Raw genomic sequence first — 22780 nt, forward strand, 5'->3', positions numbered from 1 at the left:
ACAAAAAAGCTTGAAGGCTGTTGAGCTTTAGTGGGTCCTACTTTAGTGCAGAATTCTTTCTTTCGAAACACCTGCAAAGAATTTTACTTGATTTCATTAGCAACAAGGAAAAAAAAAATTTTTTTTTCAAGCTTTTTTTTTTTTTGCTTTGGAGGTTTATTGAACAACATGGTGGTAATCTTACATAAATTGGAAAAAGCAACAGGTTTCTGAGTGTTAAGACGGTCACTGTGTTCTTAGCTCATTCTGCTGTACTTGGATGTTGAAAAGGACTTGGAACTAGGGGTAATATGACATATGTGATTTATGCTCCTCTACCTGGCGAATTTAGTATGGGATAATAGCTAATAGTCTGATTTTTCAGAGGTGCTCAGTACCAACAGCCTTAGCTGAAATGAAAGTGACAGCTGCTCAGCACAACTGAAAATGGGGCCATGAACATCAGCCCTAAAACTGCAGTCCATCGTGTTTCTGGTTTAATGTCAGCATCTCAGAACTTTATTTAAACAGCATCTTTTTCAGTTTTATTATTTCTGCTACAGTAGGGCAAGAAAAAAATATCATAAGGATGTACTTCATTTTTCATTTGAGCCTTCTGTCTCACTCAGCCTCAGTCCACAAGTGAACTATTTTGGAAATTTGAGGGCAATCTGTTCAGTCATTTTTAAAGTAGGCAAGAAGTGGTGTGGGAGAGAGGTTTTCCTAGTTTCTCCTGTTGTTGCTATATTACTTTTTTTTTTTAAGCATCATTATATTGAAAGCAAACAGCTGAAGAATAGCAGAATTCAGGGCTCAGTTCATACTAGGTGGGCAACTGTATTCACTCAGGCCCTTCAGTGAAGCACTATACCCTTAGTCCGTTTGAAGATCTTGTCCTCAGTGCATGGTTCTCTATGCTTAGTCTAGTGACAAACCTGAGATAACCAGACTTTTTCCTCATGTGCTTACAACCAGCAGAATCTGAAGGTAGCGTAGAATTTAGCTTTCTGTATCTTCTCTATGCCTGTGCTGAACGGCCACTATGTGTGGCTGTGACTAAGGAGCACTACCTGATAATTTTTGCTGGCTCTCGTTGGATGACCAAAGGTAGAGACCTCAGCTTGGCTGTTTAGAATGGGCAAGTAGAATTATTTTAAGGTGTAACAAGTATGATGGTGAAAGAAGTGTGAGAAACCAAAACTATATGAAAACAGTTACCATATATGTATGGGTATATGTATGTACAGTTTCTAGTTGTTGTTCAGCGTTTGTCTCCCATTCATGTTGCTGGCACTTGGAGCTAGGAGGCTGTGTGAGAATGTCATGGAGGAGCAAAACGCAAGATTTGGAATAGGTACAAATGCAGGGATGCAAGCAGGCTCTCTGAATTAGATTTATGATGGTAACACAGTGGCTAAAGCAAATACTGAAATGAAGACAGGAGAATAAACCTTTGGTCATTTGCATATTAGCACATCAAGTCATGGCACAGAGGGGAAGGTATTTTCAGCAATTTTAGGAATATCTAAAAGTTTTCCTCCTTTTGTCAAGCTCATGAAGCAGGGAGGAACTGGCTTTTTTGGGGTAAAGGGATAGAAATGATACAGTATTAATAAAAACCTTATAAACTTAATAAAAACTCTCCACAGTAGTTGTCTGTGTAATGTTAGATGTATGGTGATGTGATATTGAGAAGTTTTACTGGGGTTTATTCAGCTTGCAATTCACTTCTGGCTCTCTCACACTGGCCAAATTCAAGCCAAGAAAATGACTGTACTTCTTATAAAATGTACACATGCTGTCATTGCTTAAGAACTAAATTACATTATATAACTAATAATTTCACCTCAGCATTTCCAGTGCTTTGACGGCATATCCTGTGTCAGGGAATATGGTAAATATTGAGGCAAACTTGTTTCATTATGTAAGTCAAACCTTGAAAGGTTTCATATGCAGCCAGTGTGTGGGTGTATGTGTGTTTGTTTATTTGAGTATGTATCTGCCTACATAATCCCTCATCTTCTAGTCTACATATTTCCCTTGTCATAAGTAAAATCATATTAACTACTGTTAAATAGTAATACTTTACACTTATTATTATATAGTGTCTTTTATCAAAGTTTCTCATTCTACTTTAGTTATTAATTAATGCTTGATAATCCTGGTATGACATGAAAAATATTATCCCCATTAATAATGATTAAACAGACTCACAAGGCAATTAAACACTTGTCTACAGTGGCACTACCATTCCTGCTTAAAGTTGTATTTATTCCAAGTTCACTGTCTTCCTGTAAAATCTCAGTAGACACGAAACATGTTAGCATTATCTCAATCTGTCTGCTTAAGGTCAATGCTGGAAGTGGTTGCTTGTGTATGTGTGGGTGACTGTAACTTGCTGTGTTTAGATTAGTAACTATCTGTGCTTTCTTCATCCTTCTTTTTGGTTTTGGTTATTTGAGATTCTTCTCTTGAATTAACAAGCTTGATTGCAAGATGCACTTTTTTAAAGTGAGGACAGAGACAGTCAGAAATGGACTTCATAATTAGAATCATAGAATAGTTCGGGTTGGAAAGGGCCTTAAGATAATCTAGTTCCAATGCCGCTGCCATGGACAGGGACACCTTGCACTAAACCACGTCACACAAATGATAATAAGAGTATAATTCTTACATTCTTGTTCTCATACTCGTTCTAAATATTCCACTGTCCTTCTATAGGGTAGATACATAATACAGAACTGAACCAAATCCTATCCCGCAGTTCTGAAATGTCCAAAAGCTATCAAGACAGTATTTGATTTCTTTTCTTTTCCAGCTTAACCCACACTATCCAGAAGGTAAAAATGAAGGAAAAGCTTTGGTAAGTGGAATTTATATGTTACGTATGATCTGGGAAATACTGTATCTTTAACCCAATGCAGCCAAACGTATGAAAATCCTTCACAGTTTTCTTTTTGCTTATGTGTTACAGCTGCTGAGATTGTTTTCCAGGTCCTGTGTAAGCTAGCGTGCAACTCGGAAGTGGCATTACAGAATGTTTACCCTTGTGTAAGGCAAATGATGGGAAAGTTACTCAAATTCTGCATCAAATTGGCATTAATTGGAAGCTGATCTGCTTGGTGACTGCAGATATGAAATGCATTAGTTCTTCTCAAATCAGATGTATTCATGGCAAAACCCACCACCCTTTTTAGCAAGGAAAACAAGGGACTAGCAAGTTTGGTTACTTATGTGCCAGTACCAATTCAGAGGTTCTACTTGTGGAGATAAGCCCCTCTGGGTCATGTTTGTCAGCCAAGTATGGCTCTAAATCTAGGAATATGCTGGGACTTTTTTTATTAGAATCATAGAATAGTTAGGGTTGGAAAGGACCCTAATATCATCTACGTCCACCCCCCCTGCCATGGGCAGGGACACCTCACACTAAACCGTGCCACCCAAATTATTCAGTATTGCCTGAATTGAATTACAGGTGAGCAGATATTCAGGCACAGGCTTAGTCTGAGCCCTGCCACCCTTCAGGCAACTCAAGGATGACCTCTTCACAAGGATCCAAGTTGTCCTTGCTGCAGTGTGGATGGGTTGGACAAAGGCCTTATGCACTGTGCTAGAGAGCAGCAGCCTTTGCCTTGTACTGCATCAAGAGTATTCTAGCTAATTCTAGCTAACAAGGCAAGGTCAGACGTGTTGTAGTTTATAAGGTGTGAAGGAAGTGGAGTTAAAACCCTGGGGAAACTTTATTGTTACTGAGACAACAAGTAGCCCAAAAAAGAATAATTCCTCTATCAAATTCATGAGGTCGCCTTGAAAACGCTGAGACCTGCTTTGAAAAAAATCAGTTTAATTTCTTTCTGTTTGCCTTCTGGCTGTTGTTCTTTAAGAGGACACATTTTCAAGTCTTCCTCTGCATGGGGAAGAATTTTTTATTTTTCATGAAATGAAACCAAAGATTCTTACATAATTACATGCCTTCAGGACTACAATTTTAATAAAAATGGAGACTTTTGTAGGAGTTGGCACCATCGGTTTTCCATCTTCCCGAGTGCTTGGTATTAATGGCAATATAGCAATAACAGCTAAGCTGTCTAGAGAAATGAGAATTCTTTCTCATGAAAGTACGAAGTTCCACCAGTTGTTTCTCTTCTGTATTGGAATGACACTTGAAGCCTTTGGAGCTTTTGAATACAAATCAGGAGAAATTCTAGAATACCTTAGTGAATAGGGTGCTTGCCTGGAAGTGCTTGGGTTCATGCTCCTGCTCTCTGAACATTAGAGCTTGTCTTGTAGGCATGGATCTGAAGTAACATTGTCACTCACATCATGATGGTACTTCTGAATCAAATCTCTAGGTTATTCCCTACTTAAGACACTACAATTTGCAGAGCAATCTCAAAGCATCTAAACTTGTATTCTCTTGGATGAACATGAGAAGAATCACACACTCTGAAATATATCTATGGGGTTCTAATGTTTCATGGGTGCTCAGTCCAGAAAATCAGATTACAGGTAGTCTGAAGTAAGACCTATAAATACATGTATGGGGTAGATGTTAGGCCCTTGTCACCAAGGATCCAATCTTATTGTTCCACACTGTAGTGTTTAGATGTAGTATAGGGTTTCTACTTGTAGCAATTCCAGTTCATCTAAATAGTTAAATATTACCTGGACTGGATAATGAAAAAAAGCAGAAAAGTAACCTGAACACAAATGTTAAAGGTGACTTCTCTGACAGTTTGGCTTAATCCACCTGGGTATTTGTTTCAACTAAAAACCCAGATGAGATAAATCAGATTAGGCAAATACTTCCAATGGAAATTAAATCAAAATTTGTTGATGATCAAAACTGATGTCCCTGAAAATTTTAGCTTACTCACTAAGCATTTTCTTCTGAAAAATGTTTTGTGAAAGAACTCCTAACAACGTTTGGTAACACCTCCGTGTCAATCTAAGCCTGCAGGCACGTTGAGCATCGCAGAAATCCCTTTGGATTCTTCACCCCTTTATAATCTTGTTGGAAATTAGCATTAGTCAGCAATGGCTATTTTAAGCTTTCATTCTGGCCTTGAGCAACTGAGCAGAAAAGCTTCACGCCCCTGTGCAGGAATTTCTTTTAAGTTAGAATGATGCAGTAGTTTGAATTATTCCTCAAAGGTACATGAATCTTATAATCTTTGGAGTGCTTTAAGGGCCAGCTATGTCAGTCTTGTATCCAATATGCACTTAACCTGGAGCACACCGGCTGTCTTTGCTCCATGGTTTTCATCTAGTGTTTCTTCTGATAGGTGACCACCTGATTAACTGCAAAGGCATCTTCTTGTTCACATTTGAAGCAATTACTTTTGAAATACTGTCTGCAAAGTAAATCTGCTCTAGAGGGGAGGTGGAAGTAGACCTACCACAGCAAAATTTGAAGCCTGAGTAGCAGGACAATGGGAGATGCCTACTTGAATCCTTCCAACTGAAGGGAGAAACTGAGCCTGCAGCCTGTGCTTTGCTTTTCTCTGCTAGTCTTTTGGATAAAAGGGTATGAGCTCCTTATATATCCCCTGGGTTTTAAAGGTGGCAGAGCCATCTGTGTGTTTCATGCCAACCCTTAACTCTTAAATGTGTGATAGGGCTCCTTTGCATGTTCGCTGCCTGGTTTACAAGTCCTCATCACAGTTGCTTAGGCAACTGAGCGTTAGGAAGCAGCAGTGGAGGTTTTTCTGTGGTGTAGTAGTGGGCATAGACACCTAGGTTCTGCCTAGGTGCATCTTTTCTGCCTTGCCTTAAATGACACAAAAGGCTGAAAGGCTTTTGGCCCCAGAGAACATAAATATTACTGGAAGTCATTAGAACTTTGGTTCCCAAGCATTAAAGCATTGTTTGGACTGCAATTTACTGCTCATTTATGGGCTGTCTTCTTAAGAATCCAGCCAAATTGTCTTGTGAAACATTGCTTTCATTTCTGGTAAAATTTGGCCTTACAATAAGTTGATTAATATTCTTTATACATATTTTTCTCACATATAAACTCTAGAAGATTTTTTTTTTTTTTTTTAATGGGGAGACCTTTCTGTGATTTAAAGGCGTTATCAAAAGAAGGCTTCTTCATCTCTTGAAGTCTAGGAGATTGTAGTGTGTCATACATCAAAACACAGTGCTCTGTGTTACAGCTCCCATTAAATTTGAGATTGGTGTATTTTATGCTGCAAAGTAGTCTATTATTTCTAATCAGAAGAATGCTATAAACATTGGGGAAATGTCAAGAGCAGCTGGGAACCTGGCATTTGTTAGTGCCTTTGTATTAAAGGCTGTCTTTGGATAGGTACCTTAACATTTTTCTGCATTTTCATGAGAGTGCACTAATCCTAGCTAGCTCCCAACTAGCTTTTATTGTTGATAATTTTCTTAGGGTTGAGACTGGTATACATTTACTTTTCTTGTAAAGAAGTTGGACATCTTCTAGATGCAATTTGATGTATCTCCTTTGACTTCTGTTTATCTGTATTTGTGAATTCCAACCAACTCTGCAATTCAGAGTTCTTTTTCTTGCTTCCAATCCAGGTGATTATTTTTTTTTTCCCCTGATAAACATTGTAAAATCAGTTTTTGAAATTTATTTTACCTTCCAGCAACTAAGTTTGTTTAGTTAAAATTTTATAATGTGGAACTCAGGTGATGCAGTTTGAACAAGTAGAATGGGCTTGGGGAATTTATTGGTTTTTTTTAAAGGCTTGGTTAGGAATTAACCTGGCAATAAACAATCTGATAAAAGTTAAAAGGGGGGGGGGGGGGGCACAAAGAAAAATAATCAGGTTTAAAATGGCAGTGTCTCTGCTTATATAAAGCCAGCAGTCAGGCCACTTGGGAGGCCGGGGGAGAAGGGGAGACACAGATGCCGGCCCGTTATTATTATTCTGCTGCTGCACACAGGTCTGAATCAGCTCTGAAAACGCATACATTGTTTCTTACAGAATGTCTCTGGCTCCTAACAACAGAATTGCAACGTGATGTCTCTGCTAAAAATGCGATGACTCACAAATGAGTCAACACTGAAGGTGTTATAGGAGGCTAACTGCTGTGCTGTCTGCCAGGGCTTCCTAACATGCAGGAGCAAAGGCTGGCCATTAATTTCCTTGATTTTCTTGTCATATAGAATGTTTTAAAATCAGTCTAACCTATGGAGTTCTGCTCGTGTTACTGCTCTGTGAAAATGCTGGTTTTGTAAGAGCTTCCCAAACTGGGTTAGGATATTGAAATACCACATTGTACTGGATTTAACAGGCGTTTTCAGAACTCTGGCTGCTATTAAATTTAATTTCTGCTGAAATCTGTAGTGCAGCTTAATGTATTCATTCAGGAGCAGGGCATTATCCTTGTCTATCTCTATGCCACAAGAGGTGTCTTCAGCAATTGGAATTGTAGATTTGGTTTCTAAAAGAAAAGGTATTTCAGGCCTGTCATGTTTTTATATTGCTTTTTACAGTTGAAATGAAGGCCCCTCCCAAGCACAACTCCATGTAAATCTCCCAGAATTTAGGTGTGATACCCAGTTTTGTTGAATAAGGGGGATTTGGGATAGGTCACAATTACTTGCAAAAGAGCTGTGAAGAAGGGTTATCTGCTGGGCTACAAGTCTCATGAGAGACAAGTCTGATTGTACCTGATCATTTTGTCTCCGATTCCAATATGGGATTTGTCTCCGGTTACATTTGTCCTTCAAATTGCAAACACTGTATTATGTGTGTGTTGGGTTTTTGAAGTTTTTAAAATCAGGACGGTGCACTGCAAATCAGCGGTGGTAGCCCAAAGTTACAGGCTTTATTGTGAGCTTGGATCAGGATTTTCACTCCTCACCAAAGTGGTTGGTTATTGTCACTAACTAGGACTCCTCCTTTGAACTCTCAGCCTTTGCTTTCCCAGATGAGTACCTCCTGGAAGAGTGCCCTGACTGCTGGTCAGTTCCCTCTCTTGGTGAAGTCCCATTCTACATGTGGGTAGTGTGCTTTGCTTTACTGCTGCAGAATGAGGTTGGTCACTGGGGGGCCAACAGCCTTCTTGTTTGGTGGACACTTAGGTTTCTAGGCAGAGTGGGCTGATTCCACTCTCTGTATCACCTGGTATTTGGACCAGGTCATTTGGAAGGTGTAGGTCCAGCTCCTGCCAGGCAGAAGGGGATTTGAATGTTCATTTCCTTCATCCTTGTGAGTGATTTAAGCAGTGCATGACAGAGGTGATTCCACCTTCCTCACTTTGGATATTTATCTGATTTGACTTGCAACAGTCTGTTTGCCAGTAGTTTGGGACATCAAAACCATTTTTTTTTCCTCACCAAATTTACTATTTCCTAATGTTGTTTTACCCACAATTCTTGCACTTCTTCTCTACTCATAGCATGTAATTCACTTGGTTTTCTTTCCCTTTTTGAAGAAGCCTTGGGAGTGCTTTCTTTGGCCGTCACTGACCACATTGCCAATATCCTTGAAACTGTTAATTTGCTTCCTTTTCATACTGCTTTAAGTTGATTTTTATTTTCTCTACATTTGAGTCCCTTTACAGTTCTTTATCTCCCTTCTCTTCATTTAATCTGGTTTTGCTGGCTGCATCAGCTCATAGGCCATTTTCTTCCCTGGGCAAATGTCATCTGTTCTCATCTATTAGGAATACAGTGCTTCTCCTGAGCTGATCATATTGTCTAATTAACTTGAAATATTCTAATACTTTCACTTCTTTCCACATCCTCATTATAAACTCATCTGCTGATTCAATAATGGCTAGGTTAAGTGCAGTTTCTTATGGCTGCTTACTAAATTAATCACAAGAAACTTTCTATGTGCAAGTGTGTGTGCATTCTCCTTCTCTCTCACACACAGAAGCATATGCACTCAGACATAATTCAGATGTAAGTATAATTCCATGTATGTTCATATCTAACTAATGACAGTATTGCTTTCTCTCATGTGCTCCATGTATGTAAGTTGTCTTCAAAGCTGTCAAGTTGATGGTGACTTCCTGTTGCATGTTTTTTTCCAAGACTAGTGCTTAACACCAGTAATCCAGGTTGGTTTGTGAGGTATGTCTGAGATCCTAAAAATACATTATGAGGAGAGTTCTGAGGTTTGTGCTGGAAGTACTGTACTGCTTTTGTGAAGGTCTGATTTTGCACAGCTAAGCTTTGCGTTGCGGTTAGCAGTGTTGCAGACACTGTCTTGTCCTCTGTTGAAGTGATCTTTCTTTTTAGACTGAAACCCAGGTCTTGCTCCTATGCCAGGTCTGGTTTGACAGCTAAGCCTGGTTGGCAGGATTTAGGCCTGGTGAACGAACCATGTTGCTCAACTGCATGGATGCAGTAGTTGGTAGACTAGTGAGTGGGTGAAACTGCAGGATGAACTTCTCCACAAAGCTAATGGTTAGCATGAGCTACTAAAGCACTGGAGACCTGACTTTGACTTTACTTCCTCTCATAGAAACATGTGCATAACGACTTGTTGAGGGTGGTCAGACATTATGTCAGGAGTGAGTATGACAGAGCAGAATATGGTTTTATATTAATGGTTTTATATTTTGGTCTGTATTTTTCCCAAAGCCCCAGGGGAAAAATGCATAAAATGGTGAAGTGTCCTGCCTTTTTGTATACCAGTCTTTACAGTTTGGAAATTATAGTAGAGTGGGTAGTTCCTGGGAAACCCTAACTAGATTTGAATGTAAGTTATGGGGAATATCAGCAAGTCTGAGTGCTGTAAGAAACTCTCCTGTGCTATTCACTCCTTTACAGACCTGTTGAATTTTAAACTGCTTTTCCAATTTAAATTTAGGAAATAGATTTTCATTTGATGTTAGGCTGTGACTCATGCCTATTAAGCTGTTAAGAGGATTCTCTTATAGTTTGCCTGCCCAATTCGTGTCTCTTCCTGAATATGTAAAACAAAATATGTAAAGAAATGATAAAAAAATTGCTATTTTCTCAATCCTCGCATACAAGTTTAGCTTTTTGTGTGATTTTGTCTAGTTGTGGGATGTGGTAGGATGTGGGGACTGACAGATGAGTTTACTCTTGTGTGAAACACAGGAGATGGTTGCCCTTTGTCTCAGCAAGCCTTCCTCTCAAAAACTAGTGACAGTTCTCTAGACTAGATAAGCATAAGAAAAACTTCTGAGATTATTTCTTCCTGTTTTTTTTTTCCTACTGCTTCTATCCTTGATAGAACTAATGGAATGGAAAGCTGGCATTTTTTTAGGCTTGCTAATGAAAAAATGGATGTTATGGAAGGACTAAAAAAGTGCCTTGAAATTAGATGGTAACTAGCTATTTTTTATGTAGTTTCACTCATCCTTGATTTGGTTGCTTAATCTCAATTGGCAATATGAATAATCAAAGCTCTGCCCTTGATTATCCCTTGAGGTCTGGTTTTAATCAAGGTACTAATGCAAACTGAGTACAGCCTAGCCTCTTTATGTTGCTTTGTACATCTCCTCCCTAGTGGTGCATTATAAATCTTTATAATAGTATTTCAGGTTTCCAGTGTTTAATTTTTCTCTTTGGCTTTTGTCATTCCTCTTTTCCTCTCCCTCCGTGATGTTTTGTGTACATGAAGGGCCCTGGGCTGCCAGTCTCTTAATTGGTTATTAGTCTTTTGTAGTATGTGTAACTCAACACCCCAGAGGAGCAGCTTTTACTTATGCCAGTAATTCTGTTGGTTGCTGTGTGATTATGAGTAGAGACTCTGAATTACTCCTTCAAGCAAAGATAGCTGCTTAGGGATGGTAGCATTTGGAGTCTGTAAAGACAAATGGTAGGATTTGGATTCCGGAAAGACAAATGGTAGCATTTGGAGCCTGTAAAGACAAAGGTATGTATGTAACTGAAGATGAAGATGGCTGCTTCGTGGTGCTGGGTCACAAAATTCCCATGGACTTTCAGCAGACAATGGGAGGAAGATCATCATCACCTTAGATTTGCATGACAATACACCGTTGTTGTGGCAACACAACACAACTTTGTAAATCTGTCACTTGAAAGTTAGGCTCCCTCGAAGGGAACAAGCTTCTCCAGTTGCAGTGGGCAAACTCAAACCTATGTTTGGTCCAGTTTCCGATGCATTATCAGCCTGTGAAAATTTTCCTAGCTGCTACTTTGTGTTGTGCCCCATTCCAATAGCAAGCTGATCTTAGTGGAGTAGATACTCTGGCTTTTGCTGTTTGGAAAGTGTGCTGCTGTGATTCTGGCCATGTAAGAGATAAAAATGAGCAAACTTAAAAAAAAACAAAAACAGTGGATTTTGGCAAATTGCTTACTTTTTTAATCCCCTCCTCCTTTAAAAAATCAAATTTTCATTATTCTCTTCTTTTAACTTTGGCCCTTTCCAAATGAGCACTGTGTAGTTACATCTGTTGGGAGTGAACAGGTTTTTTGAAGTTGGAAGTGTCAAGTAGTAATGTATACTGTACTGCAGTCTCACTGTAGCTTGTGACCTGCTGTTGTTATGACTGTCTGAGACCCCATGTGCCTGGGGCAAAGTGCATCCTTTGTGTTACACACTCCGAAGCCAGCCATGGTACATTCTTACTAGAATGCAAAAAGAGAAAAAAAAAAAAAAAGAAGTACAATTCAGATATATTGCTTGTCTGCAAGGTAAATGGTGAATTTATAATGGGCCCTCATGCAAGCAAATATAACCCTTGTGCCTAATCAGCAGAGAGACGGCGACCTTCCTGCTTCAAAGAAGAAACGCCAAGCAGGGGAGAAGATTATGTATACTTTGGTCTCTGTGCCACATGGAAATGACATCGCATCTCTCTTTGAACTGGATGCCACCACTCTTCAGAGAGCTGATTGCCTGGTTCCAAGGTAAAAAAAAAAAGGGGGGGGTGGGATGTGTAGAAGGCAAATAGTGCTGCATTGGCAGGGTTCCTTTCTAGTATTATGCAGGTGAGTAAAGCAGAAAAAATCAAACACAACCAAGTATTATCCTTCAGTTAAAATCTGAGCCGTGTTCATGGATGTGCAAGGGATGTATAAAACTTGGTACTGCTGAGTAAAAGAATTATAAGGATAAATCAAGTGACACCTAAAAAGAGTGTGTGAAGAGAAAAATTAGGGGCATAATATTGCACATACGAGGACAGAATTGAGCCCTGTGCACTGCTTGAAAAACTGTACTGCTAATAGATCTAACTGAATTGTTCCTAGCAAAATAACGTGTATGGTAAACTGGGCATCTCTTTCCCTGACAGATCATGATGCCACTGAACACATTTGCTATTCAAATGAATTCAGCAAGTGGCTTCTGGGTTTTAATTGTCAATACTTGAAATTTCAACTGTGGTGTGTTGCTGAGATTGGCTAGATAAGTCCCTCTGTGTAGGTTGTCACTGAATGGGCATGCAGACACTTGGGGCTAGTTGTTACAAGGGTGGATTTTAAAGCGGGGTACCCGCAAATACTGATGTATGCAGCTTTGAAGTGTATTTGCTATGCTAAATTTTGCCAGATAATTTGCTTACTTGAATACTCAAAGCCCATCAGCATGAAAGGGAGAGTGTGAATGAAGACCACTGTGAATATATTTAAAGAGCAGAATTCAATTGTAATTGATTTCTCAGCTCTGCTTTTTGATAATACCATAGATTATCATATGGAAAGAATTTAGAAGAATCTCATGTCTGCTCCTTGTTCACTTGATTTTCTGTTGAGAACTGGTACTGTAAATGCTTGCTCCCTTGAACAGGGGCTTGTAGATCGTAATGGTGAAGCTGTGAAACCGTGGTCAGTTTTACTTTTGTGCTGTGACAGCTTGAAGAGGCTCATTACTCTGCAGAAAAAAAAATAGAAGAAAAGAATTGGTTTTATTCATGAAATGCATTTCTATTCAGATGGGATTTTGTAACACCTTTATTTTCAATTTTTTTCTTTAAAGAATATTTTACTCCTAGGCTTATATAAATACTTAAAACCAGCATTCTGCATAATTGTAAGATGCTGTTTTGTTCTTGTTGCAGCTCTGTTCTGGGTAAGAAAGGAGGAAACAAGGGAAAGGGGTGCTGCAGTATCTTTCGTATCTCCCTTATCCTTTTATTACGAGTGACTGGTGTGACTCGTGCCCTCAACTCTCATGTCATGGTTGTGTGATGTATTGCATTCCACCTTGCCCACTTGCTGTTTGCTTTGTTCTTCTTTAGGAACTCCTATGTCCGACTGAGGCATTTGTGCACTAACACTTGGGTCACTAGTACCAGCATTCCAATAGATACTGATGAAGAGAGGCCTGTGATGTTAAAGGTAAGCACATATGTCTTGGGGTTGAAATCCAAAACTCATTCCTGAAGTTTTGTTCTGGTGATCTCACTTCTAACATATAAAATATGCATAATAATTAGGATAAAGGTAAGAGAATTGTTTGCTCACATTAAAACAAACACTATTCCAGATTGGGACATGCCAAACAAAAGAGGACAAGGAAGCTTTTGCCATTGTATCGGTTCCTCTGTCTGAGGTCAGAGACTTGGACTTTGCCAATGATGCAAACAAGGTTCTAGCATCAACTGTTAAAAAGCTGGAGAATGGAACAATAACCCAGAATGAAAGGAGGTTAGTGAGTTTTATTTTTTTCCCTCCTAAATTGGTATTTTGTTACTCATGACATCACAGTAATGGATAATTTGGTAGTATCTGTGAAATTGGGAGAGGACATTTCAGTGCTATGAGTGCTGGTCTGGGGTTAGATTCCATCTCTGTCAGAGCATCCTTGCTGCACCTCAGGCTGGTCAGTGTATATCATCCGTAAAATGAAGGTAAACAGCACTTCCCCAGTTCACCGGCCACATAAAATAGCCCCAGCTCCCTGGGCAAATGCAGAGGTGTTTGTCTTAACTTCCTTTGATAACACACTTCTGAGCTGTAATATAGAGGTCCACTGCATTTGATTCTCATGTTCAAGAAAGCCAAATATATGGTGGGCAGCAGGGTAGGACTCTTCATTTGTGAGGACTTCACTGTACTGCACATTCATGCTGCAAGAAAAGTAGAGAAAAGTCTCAGAGTGATCGAGAAGCTGCCCCAATTAGTCCCTTTCTTTTCTTACTTTTTTTTTCCCTGTTCTCTTTTCCTATTTTACATCATTTTGGTGTTTACCTTTGTATTCATCAGTGTTTCAGCTGTAGTGCTATTAAAATGTCTGTTCTTCACACCTGCCCCTGAATTAAGGGATTTTGCTGCACATTGTAGCCAAATATATCCCACTGCTGGTGATTTAGTTCCCTACTTGTTTTCAGCTGTCTGTGGTTAAACAGAATGTTAGACAGCATCTCTGGCAGTGTTAATTTGTAACTTCTTTTCCACCGTTCATCATACACAGCGTTTTGCTGAAAATGTTCGGTTTTGGTGCTAAAACTGAATTTTTGCTGTCAGTTGTCAGTAGCACTTAGACCAGATGGTTTAATATCAGGCTGAGGATTTATAGTAACAGGCAAATCTATAATGGCTTGGGTGTTGGTACTCAGCCTTGAAAAGCTGATGGGCCATGTCACGATTGAGTTGAACCAGAGAGGGATATGACATAATCAAGGTGTGACACTTGTCTATTAACGTTGCACTGCTGTGTTACTGCAACCCAGTGTTATCAAGTCTTGATGTTGGGAGTTTGGTTTAATACATTCATAAAACATTTCACAGGGGTTTCAGAATAGTGCCATTATTTGTTTTTTCCTGTCATTTCCTTTGGGAAAAACCAAGCAACTCTTTTATCAGTCTTACCACCCTCCTGCTTAGGAAAGTAGGGGTCCCAATAGTTTATTCCTGGTTGCTCCATCCTGCATCTACCTTTACTACTTCCTCTATAGGGGGAAACCTTGCTGTTCTCCACCAGTGGGCTGAGATTTTTAAAGCTAAAGCTCACTCAGAGGGTTTAGCTGAATAACCCAGCCCTCTTGCGGGTAATGGAAGCTTTGTGTTTGGCTTCCAGAGATGACTTTGAAAATCTATTGGGCATCTTCCAGCTGCTTTCATAGCATGCCTACAGGTTTAGTAATTATAGACTACATGCTGTCCAAATTCAGATGATGCTTCCCCAGGGTAGGAGACATGCTGGGTTTTGTTTGTAAAATATTGCTAGCTCTTCTAATGGAGTTTCATTGAAATCTGTGGTCATCTGTACTTCTTTCCGTGCATGCCTGGCAAGGTACATTAGTAACAAGGAGGCAAGGTCCACTTTCTTTTTTTCATTTGCATTTTTATTCTTTTTGGTTTCTCTGAAGGTAGGATGGAAGGTAGGATGGAAGATGCCTCTGTCCTTTTTAGCACTTCTGCCAAGTCTTCTTTTGTGTAGCAAAGAGTGAAACAAATATAGTAATTTTTCAAGAGTTTCTTAGGTCAGTAGGAAAATAGTCTAGTGACAGAGTGTTTTTATTCCTCTAGGAAGTCCATCCTCTTTTTTTCATGGACCCATTTCTGTGATAAAGCATAAAAATCCTTGGTAGGCTATGAAACTCTGTCTTTCTACTGTTCCTGGGCCTTGAGGCCAGATTGTATAGATTTTGGTTTTCTGAATACTCTTCATCAATCCAGCATCCTGTATTTTTCTCCCTTTTTCCCCTCTGGTGGTTATTCAGTGCCTTGGTAAACATCTCTGTGATGGATTTAAGCTTCTGCTGAGCAAAGGTCTGGAATCCTTAAGTACATGCCAAACTTAACTTTGCAGTGATTGAAGTTCCATTGTGCTAGATAAAGCTTGCACTAAACAGTGACTTTCTTTCTTAATGAATCCCAGAAAGTGTTGAATGATTGTCTGTAATAATGATTTGTCTATTCATTCTAGGTTTGTAACCAAGTTACTGGAAGATCTCATTTTCTTTGTTGCTGACGTGCCTAACAACGGGCAGGAGGTTTTGGATGTGGTCATTAGCAAGCCAAACAGAGAACGACAAAAATTAATGAGGGAGCAAAATATACTGGCTCAGGTATGTCTTACTGTATTAATAACTTGCTTTAAAAAACAGATTGTAGGACAGAGTGATTTGAGAAAATGTTCTTCTTAGGTAACCTTGCTTATGCTTTGTTGGATTTGTGTCTGGTTGGATTGGATAGATGTGACATTACTTAGTCAAGGCTCACCTCTTGGTCTGCGGATCAGATAGAAGCACAGGGGGACACAACATGTTTGATGGCAGTTTCATGTGATTCCAGTAACGTTTAGGGCTTTGATAGCAAATTCTTTACAAAGTTTGCAAGAAGCTTGCACCATGGTCCCAATCCTGCAAGAGTTCACCATATGGGAAAAAATTCTAATGCCCTTATGGATTGCTGGCCTTTTTTGTATGAGGGTCAACTTGCATGTAAATGAAAATTAATATTCTCTTTAAGTAGCCTACTGAAATTAAATAATTTAAAAAAAAAAAAGGAGAAAAGGATGAGAATGGACAGCAGCCAGTGTTGTCCTCCCTTTTCATCCTTCATTTGCCTAAAGTTAAGGCACTTAATAATGTTTAAAATTGTGAAGAGGAAGCAATATCAATCAAGTTGACAGGAAATGTAAAGTTAAACACAGAAAGCTGTAATTTCTGAGATTGTGCCTGCTCCTCTCTTCAGTCACAGTAGGTAACTGCAGTGATTCACTTCTGACTTTGGTCAATAAGGCCCTTGTGCTGGTCCTGTCAGAGCACATTTTCATTGACAGCTGTAAGTTAAGCAAAAATCTGGGTTTGATTTTCATTCTTAGTGATTTTGATTTCGAACAGATATTCGGCATCCTCAAAGCTCCTTTTAAGGACAAAGGTGAAGGATCAATGCTGAGACTTGAAGACCTAGGTGACCAGAGATATGCCCCGTACAAGTACATGTTAAGATTATGTTACAGAGTTCTCAGACATTCCCAACAGGACTATAGGAAGAACCAGGTCAGTGGTATTAAAGATAATTAATTTTCCTCCTGATTCCTACAAGTATATATCATGGGTTTGACATCACTCTCTGCACTTACAAGTGGTAATGGTGAAAGGACTGGATTTTGTGGAGGTTAGTAGTAGGAAATCGCTGTAACATACTGCCTCATGTTGAGGAACGGTGTTTTTGTTTTGTAAGCATTTGTATATGAATTGAATGATCAGCAATAAATATCATAGGTTCACCTTGTACTTTTCACAAGCTCAGACCAAGACTGGGGTCCACTGTTTCATTTATGAGCTTTCTGTTATTAAAATTATGCTCTTGGACTCTGGATTATAAAGTGGGAAGTCTGTAAAACTGTCTGTTTCTGTTGCTTAAATATTTGTAGAGGGATGGCAGTGAATCAGACCAGAGGTTTTTCTGTCAGGTAGTCTGATTTCCCAATTCTGGAGACTCCCTGTGAGCAAGAGCTATTTCAGAACATGGTGTCTAGTGCTTTGCACACTGCAGCAGAGAAAAACTCCACTAACTTTATAGGGCTAAGGGGACTAGAGATGAAAGATGGAACTGCTCTGTATGTCTTCTTTGTTTTCTTTCTAATGCTTTACAGAAATATTTCTGTCTTTGGAGGGAAAGGAAGACTCAGCAAAGAAAGTTTCTTAAATGTTATAAAACCTTATGTTTTTTCATTTTAAAACATTGCTTGCCATTGCTTGAATTTTGTATATGTTTTTATGGATTCATTTTTTTGGCTTATGAAAGAATAAGAGACTTAGTCATCACTGAATCTGTTTCCGGGGAACATATTTTTGGTGTTCATATGTTCTTCTGTTCATGCCAGTTCAGAGAGGAAAGTTTTGAGGGTTATTGTTGCTAATTGAGCTGGATGCTTCTGGTTCTAAAAGAAAAACATTGCTGCTTACCAGGTCATCATGGGAATTTTCATTTTTTCAGGAATATATTGCTAAGAACTTCTGCGTCATGCAGTCCCAGATTGGCTATGATATTCTGGCAGAAGACACCATCACAGCTTTGTTGCACAACAACAGAAAGCTGCTAGAGAAACATATCACGGCTAAAGAAATAGAGACGTTTGTTAATTTACTCAGGAGAAATCGAGAGCCAAGGTTTGAAGTGGTCCACTTAACATTCTTGTTCTGTATTGATAGGCTTTTCTGTTTGCAGTAGCTGTGAATCTGCCTACTATTCATTGTTTTGTTGTCTCTTTTTCCCAGCTTAATTTGTTTTGACCTGGCAGACAAAAAACCTACATGTATATGCATGTCGTGCTAGAAAATATCAGAGCTAAATGCAGTTCTTGGGATTTGACCATATCTGCATTTCAGAACTAGAGCTCACTGAAAAGAGGGTTTATACTTTACAGGGCATTTTTTAAAATTTGCGGTTAGTTCAGATTGGAATAAAGAGAAACAAATGGAAATTTAACTTTCTTATAACTCTGCAGCTCCTCTAAGAAACTGCCACTTGTGTTGGTTCTCCTGGTAATAGTCTTAGTGCAATTACATGGATGTGATTTTTTCTAACCTTTTATTAATGCCAGTTTTCCTGCAGGTTGCAATTCCAGGTCAGACCTGAAAGGGGCCTAGGTCAGTAAAGATCCCAGTGAACATGTGTCCTAGACCAGATCTTGTTCCCAATGAAAAATTCTGGCCTTAACTTTCACTCATTTAGAAATTTTTTTATTAGCTTTAGGTCAGAATATAAAGGAAATGTATGTATTTTCTTATTAGATTTTCAGTTGTAAAATTACTGAAGTAAACAAATCTAAGAAATTAATGTACTGAAGGCCAAATAATGTCCCCTATAATTGTGAATACCATTTTTCTGTTAGCGATTACGGATATTGGTCAAGGTCCTGGTGCTTCACTGCTTCAAATATTTTCTAGATGTCTGCAGCCGTTTTGCCTCTCCCATGCTAAGCTCTGTTGGATTTGATCAGTACTAAGAGGAAACTATATGAGAATCAGCTCCTTCTCAGTGCTGACGGAACCTAGTGTTTACTGACAATCTCTGTCACTTTCTTCTTGTGGTAGAGAATGTCACAGTATTTGTTACATAACTACATTGTGCCACTGCTGTGTATTCACTCCGTTAAGGCTGAAGTCCAAGAGCAATAAATGCTTGAAAAATGCATCTTGCCAAACGGGTGCAGTCTGAACAGTAAAGGCTTGATCTTACGATGGTTATTTTCATGGAGAGTCTTGTAGATTTTGCAGCACTTGCTTGTGTGAATAAGAATTGTGGCAGTATGCTCTAAAATGCATGAGCTCAAAAATTTAAAACCTTCCTGCATTTTAACTCCAACTAGGTAACTCCCCAGAATTCTATGTAATTATGTGCCATTTACTTAATGTCATGTTTGTGATGCAATGTTGCTGTGCACTGTTAATTACCTGTTGTCACAAAGCTTCATTTCAGTGATGGATAAAATTGTTCCTAAGTGTACCTTAAAAATGCTTTTGGTGCTCATCCCTTGCAGTTCCCAGACTTCAGAAGGGAGTATAGTCTGTGCTAATGCAGAAATGATTTTCTGATTCCCTCTGGTAGGATGATCACTTACTGAGGTTCAAACTATTGGATCTTTGAATGGCTGACGGTAGTAATTTTTTTTATGTGGATTTCTAAGGAAGTGTAGTATATGATCTCTGTGTGCCTGCTCATACCTGCTCCCCCACCAGCTCTTGAACCCCTTGCCCAGTTTTACCTTCCTTTGCTAGAGGAGTGGCAGGCTCAGAGATACTCAGTGCCTACAAATGTCATGAAAAGAAGCTACATAGAGGGAACAGGCCTTTTTTATATGCCAGTGAGGCAAAGGCTGCAATATGGACTACTGTTAATAGACACAGAGGAATGCATGAAAGTGGGACAGAAGCAGATACCTAATGAATGTCCCAACTGCGAGGAAAGCCTCAGCCTGAACCTTGTTAAATATCAGAAGACCTACATTTGAGAGACAAATTTGTGGGAGACTGATTTCCATGAAAAGATTTGTTATTTCTGCTTTACTTGGAGTGACCTCCTTGAATACAGAGGTCCTGTCTTCAGGTTCTGACAGATCTTCATTCATTGTTGGCTGTGTCACTTCAGGGAGTTTAAAAGGTATAATTAAACTGAGGAGGTATGAACTCCTCCAGTGCAATGGAGTTCATGTGAAGGCACATGGCTATCTCCAGGACAAGTTACATCTCCGTGCTACTTGCATTAGGGAGGTAAATGCTACCTGATGGGGAAGATGGGTGAGAATGTGTACTTTTGCTTCTTATTCTCTACAAGGAAGAGAGCCTTCAGTAGAGGTCCCTTGCCAGCCAAATTTAAGACAGCCTCAGGCTGCTCTTACGTTCTGGCACAAGTCTTTGGCTTTTGATTTGCTGACAATTGTCAAACTTGGGATGTTTTTCTTTTCTCTCTCTGACTGATCATTCAGAACAATTCAGGCTGGCTCTTAAAGCTATTATTCATCTTTATCTGTTGTGAGTTACAAAAGTATGAATCAGCAAAGATCGTGTGTTGATGAATTTTGTGATATATGCTCCCATGAGCATATTAGTGATGGATATTAGAGATTTCCTCTGCAATGTTTCTGTGTCATATTTTAAGTTTTGTTTTCTGTTGTGTCTGTGGATTTTTGAATGCAGATTCTTGGATTATCTGTCAGACCTGTGTGTATCTAACACCACAGCAATACCAGTAACTCAGGAACTCATCTGCAAGTTTATGCTGAGCCCAGGGAATGCTGACATTCTCATTCAGACCAAGTGAGCATCCATAATCAGAACATACTTTTTTGTTGCTTGCTCTGTTGTTATGAATTTGTAGCAGTTTGCTAGTGGCTCCATTGTGAATGGTTTGTGTTTGCAGGCTGGTTTCAACACAAATGGACAACCCCTTGGAATGCCCAGTCATCTCAGATGACATTGATGAAGAGGAAGTATGGCTTTATTGGATTGACAGTAACAAGGAGCCTCATGGCAAAGCCATCAGGCATCTGGCTCAGGAGGCGAAGGAAGGCACAAAAGCCGATTTAGAAGTTCTTACCTACTACAGGTGAAAACCTTCTTATTCAAATGGAAGAAAATGTAAACTTTATGCTCTTCCTATCCAGTTAATTTCCCAGTATCAAAAAAGGAAGTTGAGTCATGCCAGAAAGCAGGATTAAAAGTTTGTTTCAAGATTTTCCTTTAGGAATCACAATCTCTGCTGTCTATTCCAGACAAATCTTGAGTTTTCTTTGCTCACGACAGCTCTTTGTGTCTCTACCATTTCACTTCTTCTCTTTTATTTATCGGGCTGTATTGTTGTCCTGGAAGCAAGGCATGCTCTGAGGAAGGAGTGTCCTGTGAATTAGGGGGGAAATGGGATCATGGAGCAGGTTGAAAACAAATAGTCCGGACGCTTCAGCCTTCTGTTGAGCAATGCCTCCCTTCAGTTTCAAAGGGAGCCCAGTCTTCATGGGGGCTGGAGCCTAACATTACCATTTTTAATGGCAAGTCGATCCCTTGCTTAGCAAAGTCACTCTTGTTACTTTTTTAGGACTTATATCAGAAAGGCTGACACCAGGCTTTTAAAGTGAGAATCTGTTGTACGTTGCTCCATTTTCAACTGATTTCTTTGAATACCATATGTTATTACCTTTTATTAAGGTACCAGCTGAACCTCTTTGCAAGAATGTGTCTGGACCGCCAATATCTCGCCATCAACCAGATTTCTGCACAGCTGTCGGTTGACTTGATCCTACGATGTATGTCTGATGAAAGCCTCCCTTATGACCTCCGGGCTTCATTTTGTCGGCTAATGCTACACATGCATGTGGACAGGGATCCTCAGGAATCTGTGGTGCCTGTCAGATATGCCAGATTGTGGACTGAAATTCCTACGAAGATCACGATTCACGAGTGAGTTGAAAGTGTTTCAAGCTGAAGTACAAAAGCATTTTGTAGGGTTTAGTCTCAGAAAAAAATGGTTGTAGATATCTAATGTTGATGCGTACGTATGTGAAAAGGTATTCATTTGCAGAGCACAGAGCTATTAATTACTGTTACTGTTAGAAACTTCCATGGGTAGCTTTACATGGCAATATTTCAATTTCATTTTGCACTGTGTTCTTATGGGGAACAAGCTAGGGAAAAATGGTATGGCCATTCCTCAGACCAACAGAACTTGAAGTAATCCAGTTGTGCCTAACATAACAGGTTTGTTAGGCTAGAACTTGGTTTTATACTTCAAGCTCAAGTGAAAGCCACAGTTGGAAAGCCAGAATTTAGAGTTAGGTATCATTATTGCCCCAGAAACAGTTCACAGAGGCTTTGGCCTCCATCCAGCAAAGTACTTAAGCATGTGTTAAAGTATGGGAGAAGGTTTCCCACGACTTAGTGGAAACCTTCTCTGGCTTAATTGATTTGGTGGAGCAGCACCACTGGGCTAGACACCCAGACAGCCAGTTTCTGGCTGAAGAGACAAACAGGAAGAAATGCAGTGCTGCAGCAGACAGAATTGCTTCTGTTAATGAGATGAAGGACTGTTTTGACATACATGAAAAATCAGTCCTAGTTGGTGGTGCAAAGGAGGAAGCTGACTGTCCCACGCTGCTTTCCTGATCTGCAGTCTTGTGGAAATAACAAATTCTGTATGATGGGTAGGGAGGACAGCTGAGACTTAGTGACTTATTGAATTGCCACAGCAAGATTTAAGAGTGCTATCTGCCAGAACTGTGATATTTTCCTGTCTCTGTTATTCCTGTTCACGCAACCCTTCCTGGTACTGCTGGAGGGAAGACTTGTGCATCTTTATGTGTCTATGAAGAACCAACTGACCTCTATCCCTTCTACTTACAGAGAGCTAGAGAACTGACAGCAATTTCATAGCACCGTGATGGGTTTATTTTTTTTCTTTATAACAGCAGATCCTGATATTACAGGT

At 39.5% G+C, this 22780-nt stretch overlaps 1 protein-coding gene across 3 annotated transcripts in view; it reads left to right on the forward strand.

Annotated features, from left to right (window-relative positions):
• ITPR2 (inositol 1,4,5-trisphosphate receptor type 2) overlaps positions 1 to 22780 on the forward strand; it is a 252076-nt gene that overhangs the window by 61456 nt on the left and 167840 nt on the right. For 2 of the 3 annotated variants that reach the window (XM_057427842.1, XM_057427858.1), the window contains exons 10-19: positions 2798 to 2842; positions 11658 to 11812; positions 13144 to 13243; positions 13392 to 13552; positions 15777 to 15918; positions 16696 to 16854; positions 17798 to 17970; positions 20500 to 20619; positions 20723 to 20908; positions 21505 to 21756. In XM_057427842.1, coding sequence (XP_057283825.1) covers positions 2798 to 2842; positions 11658 to 11812; positions 13144 to 13243; positions 13392 to 13552; positions 15777 to 15918; positions 16696 to 16854; positions 17798 to 17970; positions 20500 to 20619; positions 20723 to 20908; positions 21505 to 21756 — 1493 coding nt within the window. The remainder of the gene's footprint in view (positions 1 to 2797; positions 2843 to 11657; positions 11813 to 13143; positions 13244 to 13391; positions 13553 to 15776; positions 15919 to 16695; positions 16855 to 17797; positions 17971 to 20499; positions 20620 to 20722; positions 20909 to 21504; positions 21757 to 22780) is intronic. The other variant, XM_057427851.1, reaches the window with a different exon arrangement.

The sequence above is a fragment of the Pezoporus wallicus genome, unplaced genomic scaffold (genome assembly GCF_028554395.1).
Source record: "Pezoporus wallicus isolate ANWC-B61680 ecotype Strahan unplaced genomic scaffold, APGP_CSIRO_Pwel_v1 scaffold_3294, whole genome shotgun sequence".
Classification (NCBI taxonomy): domain Eukaryota; kingdom Metazoa; phylum Chordata; class Aves; order Psittaciformes; family Psittacidae; genus Pezoporus; species Pezoporus wallicus.